The sequence below is a fragment of the Alosa pseudoharengus genome, unplaced genomic scaffold (assembly GCF_046254945.1).
Source record: "Alosa pseudoharengus isolate Yale_2024_CS ecotype anadromous, Long Island Sound unplaced genomic scaffold, YU_APseudo_1.1 YU_APseudo_1.1_scf_14, whole genome shotgun sequence".
Lineage (NCBI taxonomy): Eukaryota > Metazoa > Chordata > Actinopteri > Clupeiformes > Clupeidae > Alosa > Alosa pseudoharengus.
This window is the reverse complement of record NW_027468609.1, coordinates 19,878,947-19,903,616: the sequence shown is the minus strand read 5'-3', so window position 1 is coordinate 19,903,616 and position 24,670 is coordinate 19,878,947. Positions and strand designations below refer to the sequence as shown.

The window sequence follows — 24,670 nt, the reverse complement described above, 5'->3', positions numbered from 1 at the left end:
GAGATTTTCTTCAAAACCTACCGTTTTAGGAGACCCAAAACAACCAAGGCACTGTCGGCCAGCAAGGGCAGGACAGACCTCGCAGCCCTGGACAACATTCCTCACCCACTGAGCGGCAGGGACGGGGTCAAAGGTTGTGACCTGTAATGTCATAACGAGGTTAAGGTCACAGGCTCCGACTTGGCCGGCAGGTGATATGTGGTGGGAAGGGGGTGGGTGTCGGTGATTTTCAGAATTGGGTAAGTCGACGTGATGTTTATATGCTGGTGGGAAAAGTGGTTAGAGCAGGATGAGAGTTAGGAAATTCTGTGTGTACTTGGAGGAAGCTTACTTGCATTTTGTTTACAGTTGTTGCTCTCTCTCTCTCTCTCTCGTTTGCATAATTATCCCGCAGGTATATTGTTGTGAGGTGTAGATTTGCCAAGGCCATCCTCACTGGTCGTGAGCTTCAATTTGGGTTCCCCTCAATGGAAACATTGGGTCAGCAATGTCTTACCTGACTGGTTGTCTATACACAGTCTCACTCAGTCTTTTGCTGTGCTATTTGACACACACACACACACACACACACACACACACACACACACACACACACATATCAGATTTGCAGTAGGTGGAGCTTGCATGGTGATCATGTTGCTGACCGATATTGTGTTCTCGGTTGAATCCTGAAGTGTAACTGGCCTGGGGGAATGTGACCACGATGTTACCAGAATAGGGGCATATACCCACACACAGACACCGAGCCAAAGCTATTATCCACACCCGACAGTGAGGGAGGAGATTCCTAGTATTGGGCATCACAATTGTTCTTTTTCATGGAAGTAATTTTACTGGAAAGCGTATCCTCTTGGCCCCTGTCCCTGTGCACTCGGCTGAAGGTGCTCTAGCAGGCAGACTGGCTCATTTGTTGCGGTTGCAGTGTGCAGTCCACAGTCCTGGCAAAAGTTGATATTTGAACTCTGAAGCCAATCAAATCAGATCCTTGACCTCTGGGCTCCTGAAGCAGCGGGTTGATTAGCTGGAATTTTATTGTGTCTCGATTTTTACATTTCGGATTTACAGAGCTAGGATTGTATACGTACACACCCATGTAAGGAGCAATTTGCTGAATGTGACGGTGTATTGGGTCAGAATTGAGGACTTATCAGCCTTCTTAAAATTTATCTGATTAATCATTCAAACCTCTTATGAATTTCTATGATTTTTATGATTTTTTTTCTTGGAACATTTTTAACAGGCTTGACTCTGGATACTTTGAATTGACTTAGGTCTCAGTTTAATACTGGATCTTTGTTACAGGGTGTGGTTGGTTGGGCTGTGCTAAAAATAGTCGTGTTAGGATTCATTTTGGCGAGTGTCTTTTGTTTTGTTTGTCTTTTGGCTTGTCCGATCGGATGGTGAAAATGCAGGCTTTGTTGAAGTACCACATTCTTGCAATTACTCCGAACTTGAAATGCTGGAAATGTAAGACTCAAAATAATCCAATTGATTTTAAGTAGAAATCCCATCAATGCTAACCAACCAGAACAATCTAATTGTCATGTTATTTGGGTGAACCTTGTGTCAAGGAAGGTACTGTGCTTCATCGGTGTCTTGTGGTCCTATTATTGTTCATTCAGACATAGCTAACAGTATTAAGTCGAGCTCTAGTGTGTTTCCTTGTTGACCAATTTTGCACATGCTTTTAGCTATATACTTTTTTGAATTCTTTATCAGAAGTCATCGTGTCTAATCATGTTCTTTTCTTTGTGTGTTTGTGTGCGTGCGTGTATGTGTTTGTGTTTTACCCTGTCAGGGCTTATTCCCTTGTGGACTCCAGTCAGGTGTCCACCTTCCTCATCTCCATCCTTCTCATCGTTTATGGCAGCTTCAGGTGAGTTTGCTTTCACAATACATACACACACACACACACTCACTCACACTCTCTCTCTCTCTCTCTCTCTCTCTCTCTCTCTCTCTCTCTCTCACTCTCTCACTCACTCACCCACCCACCCACCCACCTGCTCAGCCAGGTGTAGCGAAGCAAGCACAAGAAAAGTTTGGTTATAATGACAGTGTCCTCTACCCCTACCAACAGAGCAAAATGTCTCTTATTACACACACATTACACTGCAGCTAACAGTTAAACATGCCAGTGCACCAATTGCAAAGATTAAGAATGACTGACAACATTTAGGCTACAGGAAACAGGATTTTAAAGATCAGTGCCTACTTTATTTTCAGTTAATGTAAAATGATATAATACATTGCCATATTTGCATTCAGCCTGTATATCAAGTATCCTGCCAAATGTAGGCTAATTTATTTATTTGTGAATCTGTAGCTAATCCAAATATGCCTATGGTGACTTATCTGACTGCATACTGAATACTACTACTAAAACAGTCCATTTGCTCTTCCACAAAACCCAACATAGTCTAATCAAGGATATATTTTTTAATACTTTTATTTTTTATTTGAAATATCTGCATTAATGGGGGCAGTTAGGCAAACGTTAGGCCTACTTTCGTGTATTCAGTATAAAAAACAAGAATGCGTGGAAGCCTGGAGTTGTCAGTAGCGTTCTACCTTTGAATAAAATGGGAGTATTACGGGAGGCTACTTTTGTGCCTGTTCGCTACAGCTATATTTTCCATATTGCAGCCAATACGTCAACTGGGCTAAAAGGCATGTTAGGTTACCTTTCCTACTCTCACTGCATTCTCATAATCTCGTCCTGTTCCTCCTATATCCGATGAATTCGGGGGATAGAAGAACTAATTTCTTCAATCTTTGCATCTTGGCTGGCTAGTCTAACTTTCGCTTTTTCTGTGCGCTCTTGGATTTCATAGAAGCGACTACTAGCGAGTCACAACGCGAAACTGCTAACGTTGATGGGAGGTGTTGTTTTTATGCTGCATTCGCGACGTGATTCTATGGTTTGCACCAGTAATGTTTCTCGATGTTGCAGTGTATTTTGTAGACAAACATTGACATGGTTAGAAGTCATTCGCACCAGTGCGCCTAAATATTTTTTTGCACTCACACGCCATCATTTTTACTCGCATGTGTGAGTGAAATGGGCGCACTGTAGAGCCCTGCTTTGTTGTCATTTTCTGTGTTCATTCTTTAACACCTCTCTTTGTCTCTCTCTCTCTCTCTCTCTCTCTCTCTCTGTCTCTAGATCATTAAATATGGACTGCGAGAACCAGGAAAAGGACAAAGATGGGAATCCCACGACAAGCTCCTTCAACAACAGTAATTCAAACAACAGTGTGTATCGATATGTGACATAACACACGTACATGCGCACATACACTCACGCACACACACACTCACACACACACATACATACACACACACACTGTGTGAAAACGCCACACAGCGGTCAGCTCGAGACATGGGACTGGTTCAGGTGTGAGCTGGATATTTAGCCAGGTGCACTCTGGAGCAATGTTGCTGGGCAGGGTTCCTAAGGAATGTGGTATTACCTCGTTCACACTAAAATTGGGCAACATATTTGTGGAGAACAGCAGTTTGCTAATTCTCATTATCATCTTATCAGAAGACATGTTTAAGGTCACAGGCTTCAACTTGGCCGTCAGTCAGAATTGGGCATGTCGATGTGATGTTTATTTGGTGGTGGGAAAATGGTCAGACTGGTCATGTGGTTACCCAGCAACATTGCTCAAAAATTGTCCCATGTATTATCTTTGTAAGGTCTATGTTAATCCAAACATGAACTGCATGGATGGTATCAGAGTTGAAGAGTCATTGCTTTTGTACTATTATTATATGTACACATTATCTTAATTATATGTATGTAGAAATATTAACCTATAGTAATCATTAGTAGGGTATTGAAGTAGCCTGTAGTTTTATGTTTGTGTTTATAGTTCCTAGAAGACGCCTTTGTCCAAAGTGACTTTCAATGACATCAATAAACGTTACAATTAACATTTCATAGGGAATTGATACGGCCTAAATAAAAGCAGTCTTGGTAGAATTACCACTCTTGAAACCAGGCTGTTTAGAGTCTAGTAGGTAGTTTTGAGATAGGAAATCAGAAACTTGCTTGAACACCACTTTCAAAAGGATCTTTGACAAGAAAGGTAGAAGAGAGACGGGTCTATAGTTTTTCACATCAGCTGAATTGAGTGTACTTTTCTCAAGCAAAGGTGTAACCCTTCCTTGTTTGAAAGGAAAAGGGACCAGTATAATAGTGGGGGTGATGGATTGCAGAAGAGATAATGGAATGAGATCCACAGGGCATGTTGTTGGACGACTGAAGAAGTGTAGAGACTTCTTCCTCATACAGACGGGAGAAAGAATCCAATAATAATACTAAGTTTACATAAGGCAGTGCCTTTTTATAGCCTCGTTGAGTTAGGCACTAATCTGTGCAACTTTTTCCCGTGAAAAATGTTGTCAAGTCATCTGCGGACAATGAAGTAGTTGATTGCGACAGAAGACTGAGAAGAGACTTGAGAGTTCAAAAAAGGTTTTTCTGCTGTCTCTGGCATTCTCAACTTTCCTCAAGTAGAAAGCCTTTTCAGCAAGTGTAAGCTAACCGTGGATGAAAAAGCAGATATCAAAGACTGTCGCCTTGTAAGATCATTGGCATTTCTGGATTTATGCCATTTTCTCTTAGCAGCTCTAAGTTCCTTTCGTACTTTATGGATACTCTTAGTGACCTTTGGGTGATGGGGTTCTAAACAAGCAAGAGGTCCTTGTGGAAAGAGGACATTTAGAGATGCCAGTGCAGAGCAAAGAGTGTCTGTAGCATCATTTACATCTAGTGAAAAGAATGAACTTGAATTGCTGACAGTAGAAAGTCCAATTTGTGCACAAAGCACCCACTTGTCCTGAAGGACGATAAATAATCACCAAGTATATTTTGAAAGGCTTCATCATGATTGCATTATATTCTAATGAGTCATAGGTGTGTGCAGGTAGCAACTGTGTAAAATTCTGGTTGTTAGAGACAATGAATCATGTCCCACCTCGTAACAAATAAATGATAAATGAATTAATGAGAAAAGGCATAATTAGTTGAGAGCACTGCTGTCACCCACTGCTGTGTGTGTGTGTGTGTGAGATCATGGCAGTTTAGCCAGAGAGGGTTGATGAGGTTAGTAGTTGTGCTCATGCATGGTCTTTTTTGACCATGGGCAAAGCAATTTCTATATCTTTATTTAAAATGAATCAGATGCTGGTTTCTTTTTCAAGATAAAGGGGTGATTTGTTGCTTCAAGTGAAGCCATTCCAAGCCAATGTGCGCAGCATTTGAATAGATAAATTATGGAAATATGTTTTGTATTATTTTGTTGCTACTTGTCTGGGTCTTTATTGACAATGAGTCAGATTGTGCCTTGGAACATCGCATGTTGAGTTTTGTGTGGAAAAACTGTTCTGTCATCAGAACTATTTCAGAAATGCTCATGATTTCATCCCAAATGAAGTTGGAAAGTGTGTGTATGTGTGTGTAAATATTGATGCGCTGGAAGACCATTGTGGGTATGTGTGAATGAGTGTGCGTGCGTGCGTGTGTGTGGGTGCAAGTTAATGTGGTATGACTGGCCAGTGGGGAGAAGCGTGTGAAACTGGAGCCTAATGCAGCATGTCTCACTAGCACGCCGGCTGATGAAGGCTCAAAGGCACCCTTTTGGACACGCCGCATTAGGATTTCAAAGACCTGTTTTTACTTCATTTTTCTCACGTACACACACACACACACACACACACACACACACACACACACACACACACACACACACACACACACACTTTTTTTTCACACACAGGTTTTGGGGTTGTTCACCTTGCCTGCCATGTCAAAGCTTCATAGATGGTGTTAAGAACCTTCCCCTCTCGTACCCCAACCCTTATCAGACTCTGCTTAACACAGTTAAGGCCTAACGTCATCTGCTGCAGCTCCTATTAAGAACATCAAAACATCAGACAAGTGCCACCAATAACTTGGTGTCCATCTCTCTGTGTGTGTGTATGTGTGTGGGAGATGTGATTGGCGGTGTGAGACAGATAGTGTTTTAATGTGATTAGACAGTAGACACTCTCTCAGGGTGTAGTCTAGACCGGAAGACCTGTCGGCACTCACATCACGGGGATAGACAAGGGCCAGGTCTGTGTGTTTCTCTCCCAGGATAGACATACTTATAGTCTTACGCACGCACGCACTCGCACGCACTCACACACACAGAAAGAGGGAGTGAGAGACAGTCAGACACACACATTGCCTGGGGCAGACTCGTCTCTGGACAAAGTGGGACCAATTAGGCCTCTCTGTTGTTTCAGCACGCACACACTCACACGTGCATGCACACACTCGTATGTGCACACACACTAGGGGTGTCACGATTTTGATTTTATATCGAAATCGATCGAAACTACATCTCAATCTCGAACTTCGAACTCAAAAGTAGAATCAACGATGCAGCCACACCCCCAATGTCACGTCCAGCATGTATGCCAAGACGCACAAACACACACGCACGTGCTGAACTGCGGCGTCAAACACTCCTCATTTTTGTCTGCAGTCAGTTAAAATATACACATCAACCTACTGAAATCGAAGCCCCTCTTGCTACTCTGAAATCACCGGTGTGGAAGTATTTTGTCGTTCATTCACGTTAGTTAACACTAACTTAGACTACTCATTTTAGCAAGTGAAAAGAGTATAAGTATATATACTATTTTGATCCTGTGAGGGAAATTTGGTCTCTGCATTTATCCCAATCCGTGAATTAGTGAAACACACTCAGCACACAGTGAGGTGAGGCCTGCAACAACAGCGGCGCTCAGGGAGCAGTGAGGGGTTAGGTGCCTTGCTCAAGGGCACTTCAGCCGTGCCTACTGGTCGGGGTTTCGAACCAGCAACCCTCCGGTTACAAGTCCAAAGCGCTAACCAGTAGGCCACGGCTGCCAAAGATGATCTAGTTACAGTCCAAAATTACTTTAAGGCTTAAAATGCACATTGATAAGTACATATTCCATGAACACTAACCCTGGGTCTCTTCAGAGTGTGCTGAAACAATCAAATTATCATTCTGTGTTGTTTCATTTCACTATGTTCACGTCTCTGTTTAGCCTAATGCTTGTTCTGTTTACATTACAACCTCGCGGTTGGAACGGTTTCAAAATAAAAGCCCCCCCTAACAGAAAAGAAAAACCTTCACTCGCTGCATTCTGACATGAGAACTCTGTTTACACACCGTTACCATAGGAACGGATTTCATGAAGTGTAGATAGTCATTGGAATCTGATCCAGGGGACATTGTCCCTCTTCTTGGGAGTAACGTCAGCCTTCGTGGCTGCCGTATGCCAGGGCTGTCTGTGAAACCGTCCCTGGGAATTTACACCAGAGATGTCAGTCCCCCATCTGACAGCCGTCTATTGTTATATTCTATTGCGATAGAATTCCATTAGAATCATAAACACTTTGATGTGTCATGTTAGAGATGTAGGCTACTGTATGTAAATTGGTTAATTTACGTTTCGCTCCAGCTTAGGTCTTGCTTACGGTGTAAATTCCCAGGAAAAGCCCCTTCATGTGCTCATCTGTGAAACAGAACACCCCTTCAATTGGTTAATTTCTCTCTCTTTTTTTCCCCTCTTGTTTTGTGTGTGTGTGTGTGTGTGTGCGCGCCTGTCTGTCTGTCTGTCTGTGTGTGCGCACGCCTGTCTGTCTGTCTCTGTGGTGTGTGTGTGTGTGTGTGTGTGTGTGCCTGTCTGTCTGTCTCTGTCTGTGTGTGTGTGTGTGTGTGTGTGCGCCTGTCTGTCTATCTGTGTGTGTGTGTGTGTGTGATATCCTCCAGGTATTCAGACCATAGACTCCACACAGGCACTGTTCCTGCCCATCGGGGCGTCGGTCTCTCTGCTTGTCATGTTCTTCTTCTTCGACTCGGTCCAGGTGGTCTTCACCATCTGCACTGCAGGTATGTCCCACCGCAACACCCGCACACACCACAAGAGGTGAACCCTGATCATACGCCACAACAGGTGTGCTCCTACCCGAATCCACATCAGTTCCGAGAACTACTCCAACACACACACACACCACCACTAACACACACACACACACACACCACCACTAACACACACACACACACACACCACCACTAACACACACACACACACACCACCACTAACACACACACACACCACTAACACACACACACACACACACACCACTAACACACACACACACACACACACCACTAACACACAAACACACACACACACACACACCACCACTAACACACACACACACACCACCACTAACACACACACACACACCACCACTAACACACACACACACACACACACACACACACCACCACTAACACACACACACACACACACACACACACACACACACACACACACACACCACCACTAATACTCTCACACACACACACACACATACATCCTTTTCTCTAAAACAAACCATTTGAATCCCATCCCCTTGAACTGAACTTCCGTGTGGAGCCCATGTGTCAGGTCTTCTAAAGGTCGTGACCTCCCTGATCCGGCCTCTTAAGATGGGGGACTCGAGGGGGGGGTGTCCGCTTCTCCATAATCCCCCAATTAAGACAAAAGCCTGTGCGATTAGGGCTGCTGATGAGGGATCAGGCCTGATGTTTACGTGACTGTGGTGGAGTTTGGGTCGAGGAGCGCACACTGCTGTTCCTGGAATAGCGACGCTGCCCCCCCCCCCCTGAGTGGAGCCCTCTGCTGGTGACCGAACGCACTTAGTGGAAATGATAGTGCTGTGTGTGTCTGCCTGTAAGGACACAAGCACACACACACAGAAACTCACTCTCACTCACACTCGCACACCCACAAACACACAGTTTAACACTCTTATGCACTCATACATGAAGACTGACTCACATTCTCACGCACGCACAGTCTTTTATATACTCTGTGACACGCACACACACACACTCACAGACTTTTATATGCTCTCACACACCCACAGACACACTCATACACTCTTACATTCTCACACAGCCTCAGAATATCTTCACTTTTGTTTAGGCTTTGGGTGCTTGGAACCCATTTTCTCTTGAGGCAGCGATGAGCATAAAGGTCTTATTGCAGCGTGTGCTACTGTTTTGCCTGCCTCATCTCCGCAGCAGGCTCTGAAGGACAGCCTCATTAGAGTCGCGCCGAGGCCTCGGCAATGAGTGGTGCTCTCGGCTCCCAGATGGTTGTGCCCACCCAGTACCCACTTTACGACTGCTTTCCTTTAGATGCCATTCTTCCTCTTTCCTCTTCCTAGAAAAGAAAGAGAAAGAAAGAAACTCTGCACTAATGAACAAATACACCCTGCACAGCAGAACTAATGAGACATTCAATGCTCCTCTTGTCGGAATGCTGAAACATTTGTGGAAGAAGGATTTGCTTGGCTTTAGATCCTTGTCTTGGGTCTGAAACCTCCATGGGAAGCCTCTTTAGGTGAGCGGGTTCTTTATCCATGTGTAAGGAACCACAGCAGGCTGCAGACACAACACTCGTTACCCCCTTTTTTTGGTGTTAGTGGTGTTTTGTTTTTCTTTTCCATGAGGGTGCATAAAGGGGACAGTGAAGTGGACTTGTTGTAACTGACTGCAGGGCAGAAGTGTGTGTGTGTGTGTGTGTGTGTGTGTCAGTGTCCTCAGAGGGGGTTTAAGTTGCTGTGCAGTACCCAGAAATGAGCAAACAGACCCACGATTCAGGGTCGCATGAAATATTCAGGCGCTCCAACACGCAGTCGTCCCCACTTTTCACCCACAATTTGCCTCTTGGGGACTGCAAGGCAATGTGAGCCCAAGTCCAACTCGCAGTGGTGCCCAAAACCTGACTAATGGCTGGAAGAAGCCTTGCTCTACCTGTGTGTGTGTGTGTGTGTGTGTGTCCCTTCTTTTGTTAATTTCTCTTTCTCTCTCTCTCTCTCTCTCTCTTTCTCTATCTCTCTCTCTCTCTTTCTCTCTCTCTCTCTCTCTCTCTCTCTCTCTCACACTCCCCCCTCTGTCTTTGTACACTTGTCTGTCCATATGTGTGTTTGTAATCTTTGAATGTTTGTCTTCTCTGAAAGGAAGAGTGTGTATGTGAGTAGTTTGTGTATTTGTGTGTGTTAAATGTTCTGTTTGTTGCTAATGGCACCCTTTCTTTCTTCTCTTCACAGTGTTAGCCACCATTGCGTTTGCATTCCTCCTTTTGCCAATGTGCCAGTACCTAACCCGACCTTGCTCTCCACAAAACAAGTAAGTGTGTGTTTGTAAATGTGTGAAATGCAGTTATGAATTGTGATTTATTTCAATTATTTAAATGAAAGTTTTTACAATACTTTACTTTTTTCCTCCATGAAATAACAAAAGATACCGATTGGCATTAAACCAAAAATGTGCTTACTTACTTGCAAATGTGAAATCAAAAGACAACAATTTTATCACCAAAATTCCATAGCTGATGTTTTTAGTAAGGTCCCACCTTAGAAGGTTTTAGAATATCTTACTAGCATAGATATATAACATATTTAAGCTTCTCTAACACAGAAGGCTCTGGCCATTAAATAGCCTTAGTTGCTGAAATGGCCTTAAATTTAACAAACAAACTTGCAAATGTGTGTGTAAACATGTGTGCCACATGGATATGTATTGTACTGTGATTATTGCCTAGCTCTCAGACATGCTGTGCCTAGAAACCATCCTCCTGCTTTCACCTGGGCTGCGGTTCTAACAGAGAGAGTTCTTTTCTCCTCCTCAACTGAGTCCACTCCCACAGCCGCTTGAGTCATAGACAAGCCCATAAAGAAACTCATTCAGCTCAGTTGTTTTTCCTCGGCCGTTTATCTGTAAACCCATGTCTTGATGACACACTCGACAGACAGTGCTTATTCTTAATGCTGTTTAGACACACTTAAGTCTTAAGTACAGCTCTTCAGCGAAGTACGTTCAACATGGTTGCGCAGGGAGACGCTTGAAGGGAAACAAGACAGTTTATCGCAAAGTATGTTAAAACATTAGAAGGGGTGGTTTGTTTTGCGGGTGTGTTTGCGTTTGTGAGTGGACGGAGAAATTGACATACCCAGGAGAGGAAAGGAGGTTTCGATCTAGCCTCTTTAGTGGAGCAGATCCTGTCCACTCTCCCCTGCTTGCTTGCTTGGCTCTTTAGGTGGCCGAGAAAACCACCAAAACATGAAGGGTCCCTCCCTGCTAATGCAATGAGGAGTAATGTCTGGCCTTTAACAGTCTCTTCTATCAAAGTCCATTTGCACCGGAGGTGCAACAGTGAGGATAACCCGCACACACACATGCACACACACATGCACACACACACAGACACACACACTCTCTCTCTGTGTGCTTTGGTGCTTGGCTTCGTCAGCACACTGGCTACTGAGTCGTGTAATCGCGTCGGCAGACCTCAACCGTGGAGGAAGAGGTTCATTCCCCTTGCACGCGCTGAGCCATTCATTTATAGTCATTATATAAGGTTCCCCGTGTTAATGTAATTATGCACTGTGACATGCAACCTGATCTTCTTGCCTGAGGGCAGTGGATGCCTACCTGTGCTGGACACTGGGCAGTTACAAAATTAATGCAGACCTAATTACTTTTACTCTGTATGTGGTTTTGACCACCTCGTGTGTGTGTGTGTGTGTGAGCGTGTGCGCCCGGGTTCTTTCTGGATAAAGTATGTGTGTGAGCGAAAGAGGGTTCTGTTTGGATGGTTTGTGTGAGAGGGAGAAGGTTCTGTTTGGGGTGTGTGTGTGTGAGAGGGAGAACGTTCTATTTAGTGTGTGTGTGAGTGAGTGAGAGAGGGTTCTGTTTGGATGGTGTGTGTGAGAGAGAGAGAGAGAGAAGGTTCTGTTTGGTGTGTGTGTGAGTGAGAGTGAAGGTTCTGTTTTGATGGTGTGTGTGTGTGAGAGAGAGAATGTTCTGTTTGGTGTGTGTGTGTGTGAGTGAGAGAGGGTTCTGTTTGGATGGCATGTGTGTGTAAGTGTGACACTGTTGCGAGTCCCCTCAAGAGTGCTCTGTCTGTACACACGCCATGAAAAGGCCCTGAAAGGCTTGAAACCGGAGACGGGGTCAGATGCTCTCAGAAATAAAAGCACTAACAGTGTCATCAAAATGATCTCTGGGGGGGAGAATAAAAACCTCTTCTGTTTTTATAACGAGATCAGTCAGCTTTCACTTTCACACGCAGAAAGCCTTCAGCTTTCACACACAGTAAAAGAAGTAGCGTTTAGTATTTGGTTTTATTTAATACACCCTGTCACTGTTCTGTGGAGTTGTGTCTGTGCTAGGGGCTTATATCACATCTTTTGAGGAGTACTAGTTTTGTAAGCCACATGGGTAGAATAGTGAGTGGAAAATGATTCCCAAATGCTAACTAAGGAAAGAAGGAAGGCGAGAGAGTTGGACCTCAGGAACTCTGAGTTGAACTGGAAGGTGTTGTTTATTGTGTTTGTATTAATCTGTGTGTGTGTGTGTGTGTGTGTGTGTGTGTGTGTGTGTGTGTGTGTGTGTGTGTGTGTGTGTGTGGTCTCTCCTCAGGATCTCGTTCGGCTGCTGCGGGCGTTTCACCCTGGCCGAGCTTCTCTCCTTCTCCCTCTCAGTCATGCTCGTGCTCATATGGGTGCTGACGGGACACTGGCTTCTTATGGATGGTGCGTCACTGTGTGTGTGTGTGTGCTCTGGCGTTTGTGTCCATAACTGCTCCCTCCTTCTGTATCCTGTATCCCAGGATATTCCCTTTTTTAGTCAATCGAGAGAATGAGTGGGAATGATTGGTGTTTTTAAGTACATACATGTGTGTGTGTGCCTATGTGTATAGGAATAATGTCGAAATGTTAGTATGTGGAGTTAGGAAGTGTCTCATCTCTAAATAAGAATAGATGTGTATTGTGCTTTCTAATGGGATTGTGTGTGTGTGTGTGTCCTCTCTCTCTCTCTCTCACTCTCTCTCTCTCTCTCTCTCTCTCTCTCTCTCTCTCTCTCTCTCTCTCTCTCTCTCTCTCTCTCTCTCTCTCTCTCTCTCTCTCTCTCTCTCTCTCTCTCTCTCTCTCTCTCTCTCTCCCTCCCTCTCCACAGCCTTGGCCATGGGTCTGTGTGTGGCCATGATTGCCTTCGTGCGGCTGCCCAGTCTGAAGGTGTCGTGCCTGCTCCTGTCGGGCCTGCTCATCTATGATGTGTTCTGGGTAAGCTGCCCACATGCACCGGGGGTCACCACCACTGCCACACCTGCACGCATCCTCGTGCAAATGAATTGAGAACAAATCGTGAAGGAGATGAGGGTCCACTCCCCCGAAACACAAAGGGAAGTTGTAGTTGTTAGCAGAAAAAAACACCGCCCAGACACTAAGAGTTTTTACTCAGGAAAAGTAGAAAAAAAGGAAGGGGGGGGGGGACCCTCCCAATACAAGTGGCTTTCTTAAAATGGAATGGAAGTTAAAGGTGCTCTAAGCCAGTGTTTCTCAAAGTGAGGTCCGGGGACCCCTTTGGGTCCGCGGCCCATAGCCAGGGGTCCGCAAAATAATTTGCTTGAAATTTTAAAGTTGAGTTTTATCATTTAAAAAAATAATATCTACGGATGATGCCCCTTTTCACCCATAAAACAAGCAAATTGTGTCTATTTGCTCCTACCCACATTTAACTTCACTTAGGTCATGAAGAACCATTCCTACTACTGCTTAGCTTGGCTTATTTGTTAGCCAGCTAGCTGATGAATGTGTAGAAATGTTTGAGTCTGTCCATGTAGTCAAGTGATGCAAAATAATCAAAAACTGACAAAAGACGAAGTTGCACATCTGCAAAAAAACATGGGATAGTGGACCTGGCCACAACTTCAGAGAATGGCATGCTTAATTGTTACGATTATGAGGGGGTCCTTAGAAAATGTTCTCCCTCAAAAGGGGTCCTTGGAACCAAAAACATTGAGAACCCCTGCTCTAAGCAATGCTGGGTAACAGCACTTCTGTTGACTTTCAAACAAAACAGAGAGCCAGCTCGCTACTTCCTCCCCCTCCCTCCCGTGCTGCATCCGTGCAATTGAAACTCTCCTAAACGCGCATCTCGCCTGTGATTTGCTGGGACAGTTTGTTATGTTTTTATGGGCTAGGTTTGCCCAGGTTGTTTTTGTTGCCGTTTTTGGAGCCTGGGCTGTCCACAGAGATTTTTTCAGTGTATTCAGGACACAGACAGCTAGCGGTTGGTTAGGTGATGTTTGTAGTAAGTGACATTAAAATATATTAGCCTAAAAAATGCGTGGCATCGCTTAGAGGGGCAGCCGTGGCCCACTGATTAGCACTCCGGACCCTTGAGCAAGGCACCTAACCCCTCACTGCTCCCCGAGCGCTGTTGCAGCAGGCAGCTCACTGCGCCGGGATTAGTGTGTGCTTCACCTCACTTTGTGTTCACTGTGTACTGAGTGTGTTTCACTAATTCACGGATTAGGATAAATGCAGAGACCAAATTTCGCTCACGGGATCAAAAGAGTATATATACTTATACTTATATACTAGATACTTAAGACATCTGTGAACAGTTGTTTTTCCCACCTCATACAGTTAGCACCTCAGGCTTAGGACAGAAACAAAGTGCTGAAAGGGAACAATCCTGCTCGTTCCCTCTCATGACACGACTCCACTTATCATAGTTGTGTTCAGCAGTCAGGAAGCTTTTTATCCCTTAACATCTGCATGTTGACTGCAGACACCCTAGACCAGGGATGCCAAGATGAAATTGGACAGGGGGCCAGATTTTTTTCAAGTGAGACCTTAGGGGGCCGGATTGCACTTTCGGACTGAAAATGCCAAACACATGGATAGGTAGGCTATTTGAAATTATTCATGAAGGCCTACACATCAAAAAGAAATTCCATTGGCACCAAAATAGCCTCACAATGAGCCCTACAATTACATAACCTAAAGCAGGAGACAGTTACCCTCTAAAAACGTTTTCCTATCCATGCAAGTAGCCTACATTTATAAATTAGAAATGCAACAAAATAGACTAGGTGCCAACAAAACACATTTCCTATAAATAACACCTATAAAAGTGTTACTTTTATTATATTTACTGAAGGCTTGCACATGAAAACACGTCAATGCATAATTAGGCCAATTAAAAGAATGCCAGGCCAAGTAGGCCTAAACGAGTCACAGAAAGTAAGCGCCAGAATAAAGTAGTCCAACAGTAGGCCATGTGGTGGAATATCCAGTAGGAATTAGTAAAACAAAAAGACACCTTTCAACTTTCACCAGCTTGTCCATATCGGGGGACAGGTTCTGGGCAGTGGCTATTTACATAACATCATTCAGATGTCCGTGCGTCAGGCGATTTCGCACTTTCGATTTATTAATATTCATCACGGAAAAGGCCTGCTCACATGTTATCCCAAACATACATCTACACAAGTATTTTACCTGCAAAGGCCGTGAGCATTGGGTACTGTGCTGGCAAGGATTGATCAAATGATTCGATTGCAACAGATACATAAATCCTTTAACGGTGCACAACACTGCAGTTTTATCAGTTCCATTTGGATCGCCTCTGGGACCTCGGAAGCATCAATCGTGAATGGAGAGCAAAAAAGCGCAAAGTCCTTTTCCAGTTCAGCAAAAACCGTAAATCTATTGTCTGCCTGAGTCCAAAGTAAGTTTGCGTAGCATACTTGTCCATACTCGATTAACAGGCTGAGATTTTAGACGGGGGAAGTGGGCTGCATTGCGCTTGGAGAGCTGTGTCTTCCCTAACGCCAGTTTAGCCTACTTTGAAAAGCACGAACACTATCATAATACTCTGTAACGAGTTTGATAACATTTCAATAGCGACTAGTCTACCGTCAGCACTACCGGCGCTGCTGCAGCTGAGGCGTGCAACAGTAACAGACCAACTGACGGATTCCACCGAAAATTAAATAAAAATAAAATAAAAAATATATTCTCCCCTTATCACCCGCGGGCCGGTTGTGACATACAGTCGGGCCGGGTCCAGCCCGCGGGCCGTAACCCTGGCATCACTGCCCTAGACAAATGACGTGTAAATGGTAGCTTACGCAGCCCTTTGTGCCTACTGTATGCAAACAATAGGACTCAATGACCTTTAAATATCAGGAAACATATGATGTCACATAGTATTTATTTTAAGCTGCATTAAAATACAGTGTTAGAAAAAAATAGATAAATAGTCTTTATTACATTTAAACTGAGCTGTTTTTTCTTCATATTGGCCTGTGTGTGTGACGGAGATGCTAAAGAAACTCAGCGGCTAAGTTTCTCTAGACTTCCATATTTGTTTAAGGCAAGGCTGCAGCAGCTCTTGTTTCCAGAGCTGTGGAGGGGGGGGGGGGTGTAGCCGCTGGGCAGTAGACTAAACACTCATGGGCTGCCGCCCCTCGGCCTCCTGGTGTTCCTGATGATGATGATGATGATATGAGAGGGCAGATTATTGGGCCTAAACTCGAGTTCACTCTCAACGTGACCACGCGCTGTTTTTCTAAACTAAAGGTGTGTGTGTGGGAAACAGCTGTAGATTAAGTGGGAGGTGTGGCCCGATTATTATGGGTCTCTAGGAGCAGTGGAGTGATGGAGGAGGAAGTGTAGTTTACAGTACATCAACATGGAAATATGTTTCCATAGATCGTAATGAGCACTTTACTGGCCACTGTTACCCACAATCCTCGTAGATACTTTAGTATCTCTGTAAAGTGCCATTGTCTCCGATGGTCCGGCGCTTGTCTGGAAAGGCTATTTGACAGCAGGTCTGATCCTGACTGAAGCTCCTGTGGACACAAGAGGCCCAGAGGTTGTTTGGAGGGTGTGGGGAGGTGATGACCTCATCATAGTCAAGGACAATCTTAGGGGATGAGTCAGGCAGCGCACACTAGACAACCAACATTTTACGTTTGCGTTTTCTTAAAATTTCACAATTTTTTTCATATAAATATCGTCTTTCACAAACATCTCTGTACATCTCTACACAGCCACATTAAGTCTCTCATCTGAATGAAAACGTTATTCTTTAAATTCACTCTTGGCATTTATATAATTATTATGAAATACAACACACTTTCTGCTCACCAACATGTTTTTTTTAATGCCTCCCTGCACATATTGATGTGCATGAAAGCAAAAGCATGCGCACACTTGCACAATCACAATGGCTTCGCCCCAGTGGCTGTGGACCGTAGAGAACAGCAGTGGTAGCTGCAGCTGCAACACCGCCACCGCCACGCCCTGTGACTAAATGACGGTGTTGACGTAGGGCGGAGTGCCTTTTTTGTCCCGTCTTGAGCACAGTTACAGTAGCGTAGAGGACCAACCTTATCTAAGACTCAGCCACTTGGCGTTCAGTCAGAACGTGTGCGTCGCACCAGCGATCTGATTGACAGAGCACACACAGAGCAGAGAGGAAGTGTTGAGAAAGTGGTGTCACCACTCACCCACGCACACAAACACACAAACACAATAGGAGGAAACAAAGGGCCTAGACGGCATACCTGTGAGGTTAAAGAAGGTCACTAATGCGTTCAAAGGAACAAAAGGAGATGGTTGCGGAAATGCAGAAGTAGACTTTTGATTGGAGTAGTCGATCTGTGTCACATTCTATTTCAGCTCATGCAGTTGCCCAGGATTTGTTTCTTGTTTTGAAAACACAACTCTGTAAATATTTTTCAAGTGTAGCACCTCTCTTTCATGCTACCCCCCCCCCCCCCCCCAAAAAAAATAAAAAATAAAACACTCTATCCATGTCAACATCATGAGTTCTCGAGGGAGCTCCTATCAAAGCTGTTTTGAAACATCCCGTCTTGATGTTTTTTCCAAATTCAAGTTAAAATATTTAATTTCCAAAAAGTGCACTGAATGTCCTTCCGTCCATCTCCAGCCACCTGACACACAGGTTGTCCTCTCTACCTCTTAAATTGATATTCCGTTCTGTATAAGAAGGGCCCACATAAATTAATGTTTTCTCTGAAACGGGAATTAAAAATTCTTATTTTATATGAGCAATACTGTTTATGGTTATGATTACAGTTGTTTGTCAGACAGTTTTTTAATCAAAAGCAACAAAGTTCTAAACAAAGTTAAGCTGTTTTTGTGAATTAAGTTCAAAACTGGAAATCTCCCTTCCTCTCCTCTCCTCTCCTCCCACCACCCCTCCCCTCCTCGTGTCCCCAGGTGTTCTTCTCGGCGTACATCTTCAACAGCAACGTGATGGTGAAGGTGGCCACCCAGCCGGCCGACAACCCACTGGACGTGCTCTCGCGCAAGCTGCACCTGGGCCCTGGCGTGGGCCGCGACGTGCCGCGCCTCTCGCTGCCCGGCAAGCTGGTCTTCCCCAGCTCCACGGGCAGCCACTTCTCCATGCTGGGCATCGGCGACATCGTCATGCCAGGCCTGCTCCTCTGCTTCGTGCTGCGCTACGACAATTACAAGAAGCAGGCCAATGGCGAGGCGGCCGGGGGCGTTCCTGGGGCACCGGGCACAGCGGGGAACATCGGGCGCATGCAGCGCGTCTCCTACTTCCACTGCACGCTCATCGGATACTTCATTGGTATGGAGAAGAGGAAGGGTGTGGGGGAGGACAGGTCTGGATAGGGGCGGGTGGCCGGGTCAGTCGTGGCCCACTGGTCAGGGCTTCGGGCTTGTAACCGAAGGGTTGCCGGTTCGATCCCCGACCAGTAGGAACGGCTGAAGTGCCCTTGAGCAAGGCACCTAAACCCCGCACTGCTCTCCGAGCGCCGCTGTAGCAAGGCAGCTCACTGCTCTGGGTTAGTGTGTGGTTCACCTCACTGTGTGCTCTCTGTTCACTAATTCACAGATGGGATATATGCAGAGACCAAATTCCTTGTATACGCATACTTGGCCGAGAAACCTGATTTGCATTTTTTTTTACATTTACATTAGTGAGGTGGACATGCAGAGGTTAGGCTGTCACATTCCATTTGAGGGTTTCGCTTGAACGTGGAGAAGAAAAACCTGTTCGAATGGCAGGTTTTACTAATAATAACCCATCAGCAGTCTTGTCGACATTCCAGATACACCTGAACTTTACATCTTAGATGCTGAATTACTGTCATGACTGTGTTTACTCCATGACTGTGTTTACTCCTGGATATAGTGTTGTTTCTGCAGAGTGAACAGAGTTGGTGACCTTCTAAATCGTAGAAAAATCCTTAATTGAATCTATGCATGAATTTAAACGATTTAGAGTTTGGTTTGATCACGTTCAAGATAGACGTTTGATAAATTTGACAGCCCTAGTAAAAGTGAGGAAGGGATGGATTGAGACGGAGATGGATTGAGAGCATTCAGGTGTGTGTGTGTGTGTGTGTGTGTGTGTGTGTGTGTGTGTGTGTTTATACGTTTGACTGAAGGTTAGTGTATGTGAGTATCCTTGTGAATTTATAGTGTGACCTCGTATGGGTAAGTTGCACTGTGCGTGTCAATCCAGGTGTATGGGTATGGTTGCACTGTGTTTGCATATGAGGGTGTGTTGTGGTTTTGTGTGTGGTTATGTGTCTATATGAATATTGGTCTGATTTTTTTTTTTTTTTCTCTCTTTCTTTCTCACACACGCTCCTCTTTCTCTCACACACACTTCACTCTTTCTCATTCACTTCTTTCTCTATCTCTCTCTCTCCCTCTCTGTCTCTCTTTCTTCCTTTCTTTCTCTCCCCTTCTCTCCCCCCCCCCCCCCCCCTTCCCTCTCTGCAGGGTTGCTGACGGCCACCGTGGCATCTCGTATCCACCGCGCGGCCCAGCCCGCCCTCCTCTACCTGGTGCCCTTCACACTGCTGCCTCTGCTGACCATGGCCTACCTGAAGGTGCGTGCATGTGCGCGTGTGTGTGTGCGGGGGTGTGTATGCGTGTGTGTGTGCGCGTGAGTGTGTGTGTGCGCGCGAGTGTGTGTTTGCGTGTGCATGTGTGCGCGAGTGTGTGCGTGTGTGTGCGTGTGTGTGTGTGTGTGTGTGTGTGTGTGTGCGTGTGTGTGTGCGCGCGAGTGTGTGTGTTTGCGTGTGCACGTGTGCGTGCGTATGTGTGTGTGCGTGCATGTGTGCGTGTACGTACGTGTGTGTGTGTGTGCAGGTTGGCACCTGGTACCGGGTGAATGTGAGCCATTCATCTGTAAAGCACGGCGAGTGCTTGGAGAAGTAGAAGAAGAAAAGAGTTGTGTAAAACCACTCCATGCATCCCCTTCATGTGCCTGTGTATAGGCAGGAGAAGATGATGCATAAGATATGCTTTACAAAACTGGATTATCACAAAGCATGTAGGTCATCAACAGACTTTTGTAACACTGCTCTTTCATGAACTGTGGATACAAGGATGCAGGTGTTTGCACAGGTCATAAATTGCAGAATAATCACAGATCTGCAACAACAGTACACAAGCCTTCTGTGGCTGCACATAATAAGCACAGGCTCAACACCTTTGACTTGTGAAAGCACACCAAAGGAATTTCAACTTTACCATTTTGCTTGTTTGCCCAGAATTGTCTGACAGAGCATAGGCCATTGTGCTACTTTGACGTAATTAGTTAGCATGTTTAGGCTATATTCACACTTTTTTTTGACAAGAAAAGTTGGCCAGGGAGCTTTTTTTCAATTTGAAAAACCGCTGGCCGCAAAATGCAGTTGGGGGAGTTTTTTGCAGCCATAACAATGTGTGTTGATGTAGGCTAACATGATAGCTTTTCTAGCAACTGCAATAAACCTCAGTTTCAAAAAGAAGCAAAAAGGTATGAATGCAGCCTTGCAGTGTTGCTTGTCATTTGCTACAAGAGTAAAGAGTAGGTTAGTAAGGACTTGCAGAATGCACGGTAAGTCAAACTAGCTTTGACTTGATGAAGGTGTAAGCTGAAATGTTGGACAGAGAGGTGAGTGTTATTGTATCAAAAGAAAGTGATTTGATTGTAATACCCAATCAATGTTATCAGCACAACTCAGTTAGTGTAGAGATGTACTTCATATTTATTTACTTGGTTACTTAGCTGTGAGCAAATTATTTGTGGAAGGAACAATAGAATATTTTTTAGTACAGGAACCCCAAAGAACCAAAGGTCTTGCATTAGATAAAGTGCTGTTCTTATCTGTGGGAGAGCTTATGGGTGGGGAAACGGTAGTCAGTGGGTGGGTTTGCTTTCAACTTTCCCCTCAAGGGCCTGTTGGTGTGAGATTGTGTGTGCGTGTGTGTGTTTGAGGTGCTTTGGTTCTCCCTCTGACCTGTTGTTTTGTGGTGTGTCGTTGCCAGGGCGACTTGAGGCGCATGTGGTCCGAGCCGTTTCACACCAAGGGCACCGCCTCCCGGTTCCTGGAGGTATGATGCGTCACAGGGAGAGACAGCGAGAAGGGAGGCAGCCATGCGACCACCACCCGACCCAACCCAATCGGACCAGACCAGACCAGACCGGACGCCCCCAACAACCCCCCTCCCCCCCGGCCACCCTTCACGCACTCCGAGAGAGAAAAGAGAGATAGAGAGAAAAGAGAGAGAAGAGGAGCAGCACATCCATGCAAGAGGGTAAGAGGGAGGGAAAAGCAAGAGGATATCTCCCTCCCTCTCTCCTCCATCATTTTCTTTCCGCCATTCTGCTGTCGTTTCTTTCCCTCCGACGTACCAGTACCTGGAGGATGGGGGGGGGGGGGTGGATGGGGGGAAACGGAAAAAAAAGAAAGGAAAGGAAAAAACGCTGCAGCTCTCGTCGGATCTCCACTGCCAAGCAAACTCTGTTTTTTACTTCTCTCACTCTTTTTTTTTTGTCCCCCATCCCCCTCTTTACATTTCCACCTTTCAGTCCCCCCTTTCTTTTCTCTCTCTCGCTCTTTCTTTCCCTTTCTCCTATTCTGTTAAGTGGTGCTCTCTACCTTGCCATCTCTCTCTCTTTCTCTCTCTCTCTCTCTCTCTCTCTCTCTCTCTCTCTCTCTCTCTCTCTCTCTCTCTCTCTCTCACTCCCTTTCAGTTTGGTTTGCATCAGCGTACCTCTCTCTCTCTCTTGCCCATCCCATGCCTCTGACCCCTCGCCCTGTTGTTGTTTTTGCTGAGTTAAACGAGGCTTGACCTCCCTTCTGGACTGGATGGCTTAATGCGACTGAAGACTGAATCGCCTCCAGCTCACATGGTGTTGTTATAATTATTATTGTTCTTTTTTTTTTCTTCTTTTCTTCATTTTTTGTTTTTTCCTTGTCCTTGACATTTCTTTTTTTTTTTTTCTCTGATTTTTTTTTTTTTTGAATCGGCATCAAGACTGAACGGACATTTAAAACAAAAACAAAAAAAAAAGGATGAGGTTTTTTTTTTTTTTAAATCACTGCACAGCAGAAAATGCAAACAGGACCGCCGCTGTCTGCAAGAACTATCATGACAACCCCGCCCCTCACTGGGACCAGCACAAGCATCAAGGCCTACACACACGTTTACCATTTTCTCTCTTCTTTCCTCTCTCTCTCTTTCTCTCTCTTTCTCTCCTCCGACTACTTTGCTCTCACCTCTTCTCTCGTCTTTACAGATACATGTATTTTATTTAGAAAGAAAAGAGAGATTTTATTCTTGGCATATACAGAAAATGATGCATTATGGAAAACAAACAAAAAAAAAAGAATTGGTGTGTGTCTTCATGCTTAAATGAGGCTAAAGACACATCTTTTTTGTAAATAGATGTACACACGTATTAAGGTTATCATGTTTTGGGGATGGGGGGGGCTTTGTGTGTGTGTGGGTGTGTGTGTGTGTGTGTTTGAGATTTGTAGAGGAACTGATTTCAAAAGTTGCTTTTAGCTACGGGCATGGAGGCTAAAATTTGTGGCGGTATTGTGGAATCGACTTTTTGGGGGTTTAGAAATGTGTGTTTGTGGTGTGTATGCAAAGTGTGTGTGTGTGTGTGTGTGTGTGTGTGTGTGTGTGTGTGTGTGTGTGTGTGTGTTTCGCTAGGCTCTTCTGTATAAATCTGACGACCTACAGAGCCGACCCCACGCTCCCCCTCCCGTATTTTGGGCAGAACAAGATGTCCCGAGTTGTTAGAATTTCGTTTGTTCGTTTAGGTTAACTGCTCTAGTCCAATCATGCTTTTGCCCAACCTGTGTGTGTGTGTGTGTGTGTGTGTGTGTGTGTGTGTGTGTGTGTGTGTGTGTGTGTGTGTGTGTGTGTGTGTGTGTGTGTGTGTGTGTGTGTGTGTGTGTGTGTGTGTGTGTGTGTGTGTGTGTGTGTGTGTGTGTGTGTGTGTGTGTGAGAGAGATAGAGAGAAAGCATGAATGACGGTTTTTTGGTTTGTGAGAATCTATGGCGTTACTAAGCAGTCTTTTGTTTATGGCCATCCGTTGGAGAAGTCATTGTGTTGTTTTGCCCTTGAGGCCTGGGCCCAGGTAACGTTGAGGATTGTAACATTGTCTTGTTTTGTCCTTGAGGCCTGGGCCCAGGTATCATTGGGGATTGTAACATTGTCTTGTTTTGTCCTTGAGGCCTGGGCCCAGGTATCATTGGGGATTGTAACATTGGATTTAATCAGCGCACACTGCACCTCGTTCCCTCCTGGAAATGGTTTGGATTGCACTCTTACGATGTGTTTCAAAGGTCACATTCCTACCACAAGTCCTTCAAATTCTTTTTCATGAGAAATTAGAAGGTGTGTGTGTGTGTGTGTGTGTGTGTGTGTGTGTGTATGTGTGTGTGTGTGAGAGAGAAAGAGAGTGAGTGTGTATGTTAAGAGTGAGTGTGTGTGTGTGAGACGCAACACAGTTTGCTTGCTCTTGAGTGTGTGTGTCTGGCTTCTCGTCCCCCGCCCGATCTCTTGCTTTTGTGTCCAGCTTTTCTGAGCGCCTCTGTCAGGTCTGGGGGCCTTGCATGGCATTGTACAGCGTGTGTCAGTCATTCCTTTGAACTGCATTTCACAGGGCCCTGGCGACAGCACCCACCCCACCCTATGCGCGCGTGCGTGCACACACACACACACAGACACATACACACACAGACACACACACACACACACACACACACAGACACACACACAGACATATGAACCCTGAGCCCCTTAACGGGGTCCCCCACATGAACATTGGCACAAAGATTGGAGGAGGATAATTATAGATGATAAAGAGGACAACCCCCCCCCCCCCAGCTGAAAAGAACAGTGAGTGGTGACCCGGAAACCTCTTTGGCAGTTTCTATTCAACTTGTTTTTGTTTGTCTGTCAGTTTGTTTTTGTTGGGATGGACCTCCCCTCCCTCCAGCAGAATGTTGCAGTAACACCACCCCCCTCCAACACACACAAACAAACAAACACACACACGCACACAGATGTGGTGTTGACAATGGCTGACTAGAGGTGACATGTCTGATCTTAGAGTCTTGTCACACATCCCTCCATCTCAAGCAAGATGGCTGATCAGCTGGTAACCATGGATACGGACCCATACCCGCACCACATCTGCATCTCCCATACCTCCCCATACACCCCTGCCTTGCCCCCACCTACCCACCCCATGGATGTTACCAGGCAAACATACGCAAACACACAACAAAGGTGGATCTTCGTAAACAAGAACACACTGACTATGATGATGACGGTGATTATTACGTACAACCAAACTTCCTTTTTTTATCAAAAGATTGCTCTTGGTTTATCGCCGTTTGTAATATTATTTTTTTTCCACTTAGTACTGTAGAGTTTTATTTTATACTCAT

The 24,670-nt window shown here is 45.1% G+C and overlaps 1 protein-coding gene across 3 annotated transcripts in view; it reads left to right on the top strand.

The window, feature by feature from the left end:
• Positions 1-24,097, top strand: part of sppl3 (signal peptide peptidase 3) — a 50,146-nt gene extending 26,049 nt beyond the window's left edge. The window contains exons 1-10 of one of the 3 annotated variants that reach the window (XM_076284090.1): positions 933-1,093; positions 1,799-1,876; positions 3,167-3,255; positions 7,818-7,937; positions 10,172-10,250; positions 12,546-12,658; positions 13,083-13,189; positions 18,170-18,545; positions 19,709-19,818; positions 21,245-24,097. In XM_076284090.1, coding sequence (XP_076140205.1) covers positions 1,092-1,093; positions 1,799-1,876; positions 3,167-3,255; positions 7,818-7,937; positions 10,172-10,250; positions 12,546-12,658; positions 13,083-13,189; positions 18,170-18,545; positions 19,709-19,818; positions 21,245-21,316 — 1,146 coding nt within the window. In that variant the 5' untranslated portion in view covers positions 933-1,091 and the 3' untranslated portion in view covers positions 21,317-24,097. Of the gene's footprint in view, positions 1-932; positions 1,094-1,798; positions 1,877-3,166; positions 3,256-7,817; positions 7,938-10,171; positions 10,251-12,545; positions 12,659-13,082; positions 13,190-18,169; positions 18,546-19,708; positions 19,819-21,244 lie in introns of those variants that run through there. The other 2 variants (XM_076284089.1, XM_076284088.1) reach the window with 2 other exon arrangements.
• Positions 24,098-24,670: the final 573 nt, after the last annotated feature.